The sequence below is a fragment of the Taudactylus pleione genome, unplaced genomic scaffold (genome assembly GCF_031769625.1).
Source record: "Taudactylus pleione unplaced genomic scaffold, aTauple2 ptg000903l, whole genome shotgun sequence".
NCBI lineage: Eukaryota > Metazoa > Chordata > Amphibia > Anura > Myobatrachidae > Taudactylus > Taudactylus pleione.
In genome coordinates this window covers 1,677,477-1,689,227 of record NW_028285304.1, presented here as the reverse complement: position 1 = coordinate 1,689,227, position 11,751 = coordinate 1,677,477, and the positions used below count along the sequence as shown (strand labels likewise).

At 44.5% G+C, this 11,751-nt stretch overlaps 1 protein-coding gene across 4 annotated transcripts; it reads right to left on the bottom strand.

Annotated features, from left to right (window-relative positions):
• Nucleotides 1-5,906: 5,906 nt before the first annotated feature.
• Nucleotides 5,907-7,872, bottom strand: LOC148473976 (E3 ubiquitin-protein ligase TRIM11-like). 4 transcript variants are annotated; one of them, XM_088459281.1, is made up of 2 exons: nucleotides 7,195-7,857; nucleotides 5,907-7,098 (listed from the first exon to the last, which is right to left on the bottom strand). In XM_088459281.1, exons 1-2 carry the CDS (start codon nucleotides 7,855-7,857, stop codon nucleotides 6,277-6,279), a joined length of 1,485 nt encoding a protein of 494 aa, XP_088315407.1. In that variant the 3' UTR covers nucleotides 5,907-6,276. The 4 variants fall into 4 exon arrangements, with proteins under 4 accessions (XP_088315407.1, XP_088315408.1, XP_088315409.1 ...); XM_088459282.1 differs by having other exon boundaries at nucleotides 5,907-7,093; nucleotides 7,205-7,857; XM_088459283.1 differs by having other exon boundaries at nucleotides 5,907-7,448; nucleotides 7,614-7,857.
• Nucleotides 7,873-11,751: the final 3,879 nt, after the last annotated feature.

Below are 11,751 nucleotides of genomic sequence, written 5' to 3'. Positions count from 1 at the left end.
GGCGGTAACTAAAATGCTCTCTGTATTGTCTAGCATCACTAAAATGCTCTGCGTATTGTCTGGCAGTCACAAACATTGCAGGAGGAATGAGAGATTTTTACACTGCTGCACATGCGTGATTTTCTGAGATCCCACTCTGCACATGCATCAGATTAGCAGTCCAAAATCACATGGATCTGCATAAATCTGTGAATGCAAGCAGTAACAGGTTAGTAGGAAATGGGCAGTAACTGGATGGGGACTACTGAGTCACATATACAACTTATTTTCATAGGAATGTCAATGGCGCATCATTTTTTTGACGAAGTTGAAGACTTGGCATGGGGGGAGGGGGTGCCAAGATCTATCTTGCCTCCAGGTGACTGGGAGGAAGTTACACCACTGTGTTGCCGTGAATAGCAGCAATAAGAAATTACAATTATTGAGTCTAAAACCCGATAATTGATAAATTTGCCCCAGAGTCTTGTTTGAGAATGAAATCATGTTTATTAATAATTTGCCTTATTTTATATGTTCTAGTGTTAAATCCTGAAACATAAAGGAATCATCTGTGCTGTACTTCTCGGGGCAAGTAGAGAGCATGCTGAACACTTAACTTCAAATTTCTTAATCCTCTATATTTCACAAAGTAAGATTGTCACCAATGTCCAGATGAGGCATCCTCCTCTGAGCGCAGCCACCATTCCCTGTCCACGGCTCCCTCTTGGGGAGGACATGCGGTGTCTGCCTCACCATAAAGCTGACATCTGCCACAAGGAGTGTTTGAAGTCTTAACAAGATACTGACTATATAAGCCTCAGAGTATCAGGTCCTTTAGCCTTGCTCCAGCACTCCTGAAATACTGTGTTGTATTATCATGTGTCGCAACTCACGTATAGATAATAGATGCTAACCCGTACTTCATGATTTGGCAAGACCTAGGACTGAGGAGCAGAGTCTAATGTGCCAGTGGTTTTCACCAGGGACCCCCATAAGGAGGTTTGGACTTACTGTAGCTGCATCTGACATGCAGGTCGCGGCACTCAGACTAGGTTCCCTTGTACTGGTTCTGGTGTACTCTGGACTGGAGCAGAAAATGATGAAGGCATTCAACATGGTCAACGAGCCAGGTCACAACCAAATGGACAAGAAGGTACCAGCGGTCAGGCAATATCGGTTCAGGAACGGAGCCAAGGTCAGAACTGGAATACCTAATGCAGTACCAGGAAGGAGACAGAGACCGTTTCACGAATGGGCAGACTGTTACATTGGGGTATGAACGCTGGAGCAAGGTAACTGAGCCTATACTCTAGCACCTGTCTAGTGCCAGAGACTCCCTCTTATAGGGAGGAGTTAAATTCTTGCACCAAATGTAACTTCACATTTTGGGAACCTATCACTTTATATTCCCCTGCAGGTTGGCATGTGCATCCCTAGGAAAGCCATGACCATCTGCACTTTGCAGCCGCAAAGAAGAGGGACCAGGAGCAGAAACACCAGCAGTGGGCTCTGGGGACTCCCCACCCGCTGCCCGTCACCAGCCGGGACTCCGGTGCTGCTGGGCATGGTAAGTAATGACTGGTGTCCAGCGCACTGTGACTTCATGTGCCATAGACCAGATACCTTCTCTGTGACCCTGCCCTCTATCCCTGTCTCTCTAATAATGTTGTAATTCTGTATTGTGTCTGAGTACAACTATCAGTAAAACTCTGTTGCATTTGAGTTAATATTGCTTTCTGAATGTGCCATTTCTTTTTAGTAGATTTAATTGTCCTTTCCGTATAATTGTTAGCCATGGTTTATAGTGACTAACTGTGAAGTGTAAATAGTTACTAGAGTCTACTACTTCCATCCTAAATAAAGGATTTGTCATCAATTTAATCCTGTAGGGCACCAGGTTCATTCTGAATGGTCCTTCCTAAATTTACTGATGCTCAAAATTACCCATATAAAGTTTTGCAAAGCTTGGGGTGAACTAAGTGCCCATGGCCATCCCAAGAACCTGCAAATTTACCAACTGTCAAAAAGAAAATAATTATGAGTATAAAACCTAAAATTAAGTCACATGGTTCATCTGAGATCCCATCATCAGCAATAGCTGCTACTACACCCGCTGCGAACTGGCTGTACAATGTTTGCACATCCAGCATTAAAAATACTATAATTTTGTTTCCATTTAAGAGCTCTGTTAAGATTCAAAACTGTTGCTTAGTAAATATACCCGAGCGTTTATCTGTGATCCTGATATCTTCTGAATACCTGCAATGTCGGCCAAAGAGAGGCTTGGACTGCATGGTGATAATGACGGAATGGTCCTAGTTATAAATATGGGACCGGGGAGAGATGGAATATGTATCTAAGGAAGCCACTGATGATATAATCAAGGCAAATAAATGCGTTACACGATTCCTGAGTACTGTGAAAAAGGCTGCCAATTTCTGCTGGAAGGTTAATGATTACTGTCTCAGTGAATATGGATAACAGCTCCTCAACCAAAAGGAATCATTTTTGATGGATTAGAATTGGCCAGGGATATTACACATTGTCTCATAGAGTGACGCATCTAATCATCTCTTTCTGATGTCTCATTGTTGTGTTATGCATCTTGGTGTAATAAGAGAGTGGAGCAGAGGTTCCCAAACTCAATCCACAAGGCACCCTAACAGTCCAGGTTTTAAGGATATCCAGACTTAATTAGTACTTCAGTCAATTTGATTTAACCACCTATACTCAACCATAGATATCTCTAAAACCTCAACTGTTGGGGAGCCTTGAGGACCGCATTTGGGAACCTCTGGATTAATGTGTGAGATTAAGAGGTGCTGCTGGGCGTTTGTAGCAGTGGCCACTAGAGGTCAGCAGAATACATACAGGAACTGAGCTGCTGCTATAAAATGTATTAATTGTGAACCTAGGGCCTGATTCAGCTAGGATCTCAACCACGATTATGCACGCAAACAGCCAACTGTTGCGTCCTGCGCATGCATTGCAGTTCGCGAGCGCGAACATTTCACTGCGATCGGGACTGTGCAGACTCATCACAGAGTGATTGAAAGGAAGCATTGTTTGTGGGTGGTGATGGAGGGGGGTGGTTGGGTAAACGCAGGTGTGCCAGGGCATTTGAACACCATTTCAAGGGCGTTCATAAATTATCCACTGCGATGCCATATGCAGCTTGTGTACTCACAGCGTGTGATAAGGTTAGCAATTCCTGAGAAAGTGTCTGTGGCTAGAGACGAAACACGTTGTCGTCATCACCAGCTGTTCTATTCTAATTAGCAGTCTGACACCTGTTTCTTTGGAGAGCACTGAGAGTGTTCATGCCGCCGAACCCAGAGAGAGGAGCTTGAGGCGCACAAGATCGAATCCGCTGTCAGCTCCGATGGACGCCTGAGAGTGCCCACTACACCAGCCGCTAATTGCAGTATTGCACCAGTGGATGACTACACCCACGGGAGATAAAGCTCCTGTTTTTCCAATTGGCAATATTGTATTTTACTTTTAGTTTTTGTATTATATTACTGGGAGCCATGCAATACTGTTATTGTTTTGAACATTTTATATGTCTGTGTCTCAATTTTATTAGTAAAAGTATTTAGTCTTTACACGTATATTGTGCAAAGTATATTTATTATATGTGTGGATACCCTTATTAGCAGCAACCAAGCGCAGTGTATGTTTTCTGTTTTGTTTTATAGTATGCATTGAACTTCTTACACTAGCTGCTAGTTGTCTTTTTCTATATTTTGAATTAACTGTATGAGTACCGGGAGTTTGGTAGAATTTCTATCACCTGTGGTGTTAAGGCATGTCACGAGTGATGGGTCTTAAAACGTCGACAGCACTTACTGTGGAGTGTCGCCTGTTTTATTCAGCTCGGTATGGGAAGTTGTTAGGGGGCACCAGTCAAAATTTTACCTAGGGCACCAAATGGGCTAGGGCCGGCTCTGCACTAACACATACATACACACTAACATACATACACATATGTACTAGAGATGTGCAGGTTTAGTTTTACAAGTTCGGATTAATTTAAATGTATCTTATTGGCTATCCAAAACGCATGAGAGCCAGATAGCCAATAAGATAAATCCGAACTAATCCGAACTTGTGCTACGAAAAGAACTGAGTAAAATTAAACCCGCACATCTCTAATATATACACACTAAAATATACATACATACACACACACACACACACACACACAGTAACACATTCATACACATATACACATATGTACACACTAACACATACATACATACATACATATACACACACTAACACATATAAACACACTAACACATACATATATACACACTAGAACATTACACATACATACTTACACTGTGATACAGCAGCTGCAGGTTGCTAATGGTGACGGGCACCTTGCATCACTAGGCCCCATAATGCAGGGAAATTGGGGGCAGGGCTTGTCATTTTGGCTCCACCCCCACTGCAGCCAGCATAGGAGGAAATAGGTCTGTCAGGGGGGTTTCTAGCTACTCAGAACCCGCCCTGCGTGCGCTAGTGTCCAGAGCAAATGGAGTTTAAAAAGTGACATATTTAACACATAAGGAATCCTATCCGGTCGCACACATGTTCTTACCCACAGACAATCAGGAATCTCATCGCTATACTCGACCAAGGTTTTCCAGGTAACCTGCTCCACTGTATTATAAGGTGGCTTTTACAGTGTTATCACGCTTTTTGGAACATCTGAACCCTGTGAAGCCTTTCATGGAAGTGAAGAGGAAGGAATACCCTGCCCGACATTGAGTATTAGATCTGGCGTTTCTGGTGGACAATGCAGCAGTATCTAGATGGACTCAACCTAAATCTCTAAGGGAAGCCCTCCTGCCAGACCTGGGACAAAGTATATGTGTGTTTGTCAACAAACTCAAATTGTTTAAGGTGCAATTTCAAAGGGGGGGGAACTACCAAAATTGTTCTCACTGTTAAAGGCAAGTGAACAAGCAACCGATAGTGTGGGACCCATTTGTCAATGAGTTTTATCATTCACAATGAGTGGTAAAACTTGTTGTGTATGATAAATAGTGCTCCAGCCAATCAGCTCCCAACTGTCATCTATTTGAGAAATTACAGTTGGTAGCTGATTGGCTGTAGCACAAGTTTTACCACTCATTGTGAATGATAAATCTAGTTGATAAATGAGACTCACAGTCAGGCTGGGACGTGAAAGGATCACCAGAGGAATGCAGTAGTACAGGCCCATGCTTAAGGGATGTGGTCAGTTACCATGGTGTGTGGCCAGTCATTAGATAATGTGTAATTGATCCTCTAATCGGGTAACTGTGTATAATATTAGGGCACAGTCTGAAACCTGACATTACAGGCAGTGGGGCCCACCAGGGATTTCCCCTGTGCCCATGTGGGCCAGTCCAATCCTGGTACCCGATATCTGTAGCACAACTCCATATGCAACATTGATTAAAGAACTGCAGATGGCTTCCATGGTCTACAGATGAAAAGACCTGCGATTAGATTTCTAGTTGATCCTGTAAATACTGATGGTGACTGTTTGAGCCCTTTAGTCACAGATGAAGCAACTTCTCAGATTGAGATGAATAAACTTTCTGAGGATGACTTAGGTCATTCCTGAAGGAAGGAACCATTTCTGGAGGACTGTTCCCCAATGTCACATGTGCTGCGCTCAGACTATCAATGTTTGGGTCCTACTTAACTTTGTGGGTCTTTTTATTTCAACACTGAAACAAGTAAAATCAAAACATTGATCTGGCCTAACAGGCCCACACGTGCGAGAATTACTGAGAGGGGCCTCGGCCACATACAGGCCATAAAGTAAAAAAAATGAAAACAATTAATGTCTAAGGTCCCACTGATAAATATTACAGCAAACAAAGTAGAATGGTAAAAAAAAATTAATATTGGAAAGATTTTGTAAATAATGTACATAGTCCTATTTTCCATGCATGCAGGACTTGTAATTATATACTATGTATGACTGATCTTCTCTCCTGTCTATACTGACTACAGTGATAGGGTGCCTGCCGGGTGATAGGCAGATATTGCAGCCAATCACAGATGTCAGTGAATCAGAGGCTCAGAAATCCCACAGAGATGTATATTTATATATTAATAATGATGTCATCTAACTCATTAACACTAACACATTGACATTGGAACACATCCAATCACACTGGTTACACAGGTGGATGGGGCTCAGCTGTAGTTCCACCCACTGCTTAATTCTACTGGCATAATATTCCCCCAGTCAGATTCCCCCCCTGTGATGTCACCAGTCTCTGGATGGATATCTTATGGTAATTTCTCCCAGCTCCTGACTCCCCCAGATATAGTTATACAACCTTCCCCTAAACATAATGCAGCATGAAGGGGCTCAGTGAGGGTGGCAATGTAGGTGTGTAAGTGTCTGATGGGGTGACACAGAGAATAAAAGGACAGCAGTCCTGCCTCATAATCCAGGTATATCCTCAGTCTGTCATAGGGGATATTGTCAGGTAACCGGATCCCTGTACTGTCATATCTCACTGAGTAATGATTACACCACCTACGCACACACCAGGACTTTTTATTACCTCCAATGACTGACTGACCTCTCCTGTCTATACTGGGATAACACATCCCCACCATCCACTGCTCTGATTTACTGACATCCACTTCCCAGTAATGGCGCCCTGAGGAGAATGCCCTGGTGCTTATTACCTGAGGACGCTGAAACCTCTCTGGTGTTACTGGGCGATTCTGGTTTATATCTGACCTGGATGCAGTTTTCCTGTCACCAGATATCTGTATATTATTAAAAGCTGTGGTTACATCCAGTAATAGGTCTGCAGCTTCCTGCACATAAATCCCTGTATTTATACCTGTTATTATATCAGATAATGTGTGTAATGTCCCTGAGATAAGACCCACATCCAGATCTCCTGCACCATGGACCTGGTTATCATGTCTCTCTGTGTCCTCAGTATCACACAAGTCACCTGTGTCTGGTTCCTGTAAGACAGTCACTGGATCAGACATGTTACACAGCTCCTCAATGTGACACATCTTCCTGGACAGCTCGTCCTTCTTTATTTCCAGCTGCTGGATCAGATCAGAGACTGACAGTGAAGTGCGCTGTTCCTGCCTGGAGATCTCCCTTAGGACTCTCTTTTCCAGGTCTTCCAGCTGTCTCCTGATGTCTCTAAACAGGGCAGTGACTGTCTCTGTTACACCAGCTGCTTTTTCCTGATCTTCTCTCCTGTGCTCGTTCAGACTCTGGACTCTTTTCTCAGTCTCCTCTCTCTTTGTGGTCAGTTTCTGCAGAACATTTCTCAGCTTTTTCTTCTTCTTCTCAGAGGCCTCATCCAGCATTTCAACTTTATGTCCCCAATGTTTCCCAGCCAAACTGCAGGAAACACAGATACAGGTAGCATCCTCGGTGCAGTAATATCTGAAGAGCTTCTTATGGATGGAGCATTTCCTGTACCCCAGGGAAGTGGTGGGATCAGATAAGACATGTTCTGTTGATTTGCTGTGTACTCTCAGGTGATTATCACACAGTGAAGCCTCACACAGCAGACAGGATTTAGCAGCAGGTACAGGAGAGTCCACACAATAAGTGCAGAAGATCCCAGTCTCATTCTGATCTGGCCAAGTAGACAGGAAACTCCCCACTATGTTACACAGAGTTATGTTCCTCTGCAGTGCAGGACGCTCCTGACACTCTGCTCTGCAGTCAGGACAGCTATAAACTCCAGACCCCTCCTGTGTATCCAGCACACGATCAATACAGACCCGGCAGAAGTTGTGGCCACATCTTAGGGTTACTGGATCTGTATAAATGCTCAGGCAGATGGAACAGTCCAGCTCCTGTCTCAGATCAGCAGACGCCATCGCTGGCAGCAGGAGAGAGAAATAAAGTGACAGTCTCTGACACTCAGATACCAGTGGGGTCACATTCTGCACATAGGGTGAGGCTGGGCTGTCACTTAGATTATAGCTACAGGCTGAGTTAGACTAAAGCTGGATACACACCTAGGAGATATATCTGCATATGATGGTTGTTCATACACACTGAACAACCATCATATTCTTTCTGTTCGCCGGTCCCGCTGGCCGGGGGTTGCGCAGTTTCCCCCTCCCTGCGGCTGAGGCTGTAAGTGTACGAGCAGTTCAGCTGATTGCCCATACACACAGATGGACAGATATGTCTGCAGATATATTTGCCATAAGCTGTGCAGCACAGCCAACACGATATATCTGTGAATGACATTGTTCACAGACATATTGCTGGTACACACTGGCCGATGGGCATACGATATATTGCCGATCAATTGATAGCCCAATATTCCTGTCAGTGTGTACCCAGCATTAGGGCCATAGGATATACTTATGATAATACTGTTACTTTCAAAATTATATTTATTGTGTCACTACTGATATGTACAAGTTTTTCCCACACTAGAGATCTACATTTTCTGGACATTAAATATTTGAGGGTGGTCCCTATAACCTAGTGAAAATCTTACCTACAGTTGTGAAGGTTCCTTATTCTCAAAAAGAGGTGGTGGAACATGGAGCTACTAGAGTCAGTACAACAGGTTAAATTGTAGGAAACAGACAAAAAACAAAGGCCCTCATTCAGAGCCGCTCGCTATTTGCGGTCGTTCGTTTTCTAAAAAGGGGTGGCTATTCAAATGAACCATTCGCACTTTGCGGTCTGTTCACGCCTCTAAGTCTGAACGAGCGAGCAAAACATGCGAACGTAAATTTGAAAAATACGCCCCCTGGCTGCTCGCACCATACGTCATGTCCGCTATTTATTAGATTAATCGAGTACATCGAACAGCGTCTGAACTGCTCGCTATTCTTGTGGTTGGTTTTTTCAACCACTATTTTGCGAGCAGTTCTGAGTTTAAAAAAACCAAGTGACGTGGTCAATGACGCTGCTGGATTAATTATGCACTCCCTTAAAACGCCCGTTTTGACCTTTAAGCACGCCTGCGATCGGATTTCCACTCCCCGTTTTCAAGCACCTTCCCCTGTTACCACCCACATACGCCTCATTCTGTCACTCAAATTAGCAGGCATTCGCTATTTTGCGAGCACATGAATTTCGGCCGCACTGACTGGTTCGCGCATGCGTATAACGATCCGTACGCATGCGCAGTTGGGCAAACATCGCTCGGAGCGAACGAGCTGCCGCTTACGAGTGGCTCTGAATCAGGCCCAAAGACAGGTTACTTTTGTCACTGCACTCTAACCTTCTAATCTAAATACAATACATTTTTATTTACAACATTAAAATGTATAAAGTAAATACAACCTCCACATCCATTTATATATATATATATAGTAGAAATCTATATTGGTAATAATACATGTATTGAATATTTAATATACTATATTATTATTCATTGCATACTGGGGGTACTGTATAAGGGGCACTACTGGGGGCCTGCATAAGAGGGACCACTACTGGGGACATTGCATACTGGGGGTACTGTATAAGGTGTACTACTGGCGGCCTGCATAAGGGGGACCATTACTGGGGGCACTGCATAGGGGGGGACTGTATAAGGGGCACTGCATTAAGGTGCATAGGGGATGGAAAGGAATGTTCAGAGTGAAGAGAAAGGGGTGTGTGTCATGTTGACACGCCCCATTTTTAAGTGACCATGCTCCTATTTTTCACAGCGCACTTTCGGCATGCACACATAGAGGGGTTGGGAGGCTCCATTTTTAAATTTGCTATGGGCTCCAAATACCCTAGTTATGCCCCAGCCATTACATTTTCATCTCCAACTCCATGTATCTCCTAGCCAATTCTGAAACCTGGATTTCCTCCTCTGACACCACTTGCAGCTCTCCCCTCTGGGGGTCTCATCTTCTCCCACACCCCCCCGGTCCTTCTATCCCCCGGTTACTCATACCAACTCATACCCTTAGAACCATCCCTTACATTCTCTACATTTGAAGTTCATGCTATACGCCTCTTCCAACCAGTACACCTCTGAGTAGCTGTCATTTACCGTCCCCCTGGCCCTTCCTCCAAGTTCCTTGACTACTTTGCTTCCTGGCTCTCTTACTCTCTCATCTCAGACCTTCCCTCCATTATCCTAGGTGACTTCAATATTCCAATTGATATACCCACAGAATCCTCTACCTCCAAACTCCTCACCCTCACATCTTCATTTGGCCTCTCCCAATGGACCTCCTCCGTCTCCTCCCATGTGAGTGGGCATTCACTTGACCTGGTCTTCACTAATTGTTGTTGTTGTGATATTTCTGCTTGCTCCAAATCCCCATTCCCCTCTCTGACCATCACCTTCTCTCTTTTAACATATCCCTCTCTCCTTCCCCTCTACCTCCTAAGGCCACCATCACTAAGTGTAACATTGAGGCTACCGACACCATTTTCTATTGTTATCTGCTTGACTCACTTCTCTCCCCTATCCTCTCTGTCTCTTGCCCTGAACAAGCTGCTTCCCTATACAATGCCTTCCTTACTTCTGATTTTGTGATCACTACTCACCCTCACAGACCCACACCTCAACCCTGGCATTCCAAATGCACCAGGTAGCTCCAGAAGTGTTTACAAACTGCAACAGTGGAGAAGATCACGCTCTAAGGCAGATTTTCTCCATTCCAAATTTATGCTCTCATCCTACAGTGCTGCTCTTTCCCTCTCTAAACAGTCATATTTCAAGAACCTCATCTCCTCAGTCATCAAATCCCCAGCGTCTCTTCACCACCTTCAACTCCCACTTCTGGCCGCCCCCTTCTCGTCTTTCCTCCACGCTCTCTGCCCCTGACTTTGCTACCTACTTTACATCTGAAATTGATTCCATATGTCAGGACATCATATCTCACCAGTCCCCCAGCTCTCCTCCTTATCCTGATCACCCCTCCCCATCCATTTTACCAACTCCGACATCCTTCTCCCCTGTATCTGGAGAGGAAGTCATGGCCCTCATCCGGTCCTCCCCCCCTTCCACTTCCCCCCTTGACCCTATCCCCTCCAGCCTCCTCCACTACCTCTCACATTTTGCCTGCTCCCATCTTCCCCCACCTCCTTAATCTCTCCCTCTCATTAGGCACTGTCCCTTCTGCATTCAAACATGTACATGAAGAGAGCTCCTGAAAAGGAAAAAGATAAGAGCATTTTATTACTTAAAATAATACATACATTTTAACTAGAGATGAGTGGGTTCGGATTTCAGAGATCCGAGCCCACCCGAATTTAGCAGATCCGAGTCGGATCCAAGCCGGCTGGGATGTTCCCGCCTTACTCAGATCTCTCAAATCGGGGCAAAACCATAGAGACGAAATCTCGCGGTTCGCAAGCTTTCGTCTCTATGTCAATGTAGTATATAAGGGAACATGCGATGGATGCCATTTCACTCCAGCTGTGGAGACTAAACAGGGATTGTGAGTAGTGTGGGGCTGGGAGAGGTGCTGGTGCTGTCTGCTGTGTCCTGGGCTGGTGACTGCTGATCCATTCTGGGCTGGTGCTGTCACTGTGCTGTCTGCTGTGTCCGTCTGGGCTGTTGCTGATCCATCTGGTCTGTCTGTGCTGTCTGCTGTGTCCTGGGCTGGTGTTTTTCATGTCTGCTGTGTACCATCTGGGCTCGTGCAGAACTGCAGATATATCTGGGCTGGTGCTGTGTCCATCTGGGCCCACGTTCTGGACTAAAAAAATAAATAAATAAATATATATATATATATATATATATATATATATAGTAAAAAAAAAATCAAGGTATCTTTTATATTTTTGTGTGTGTG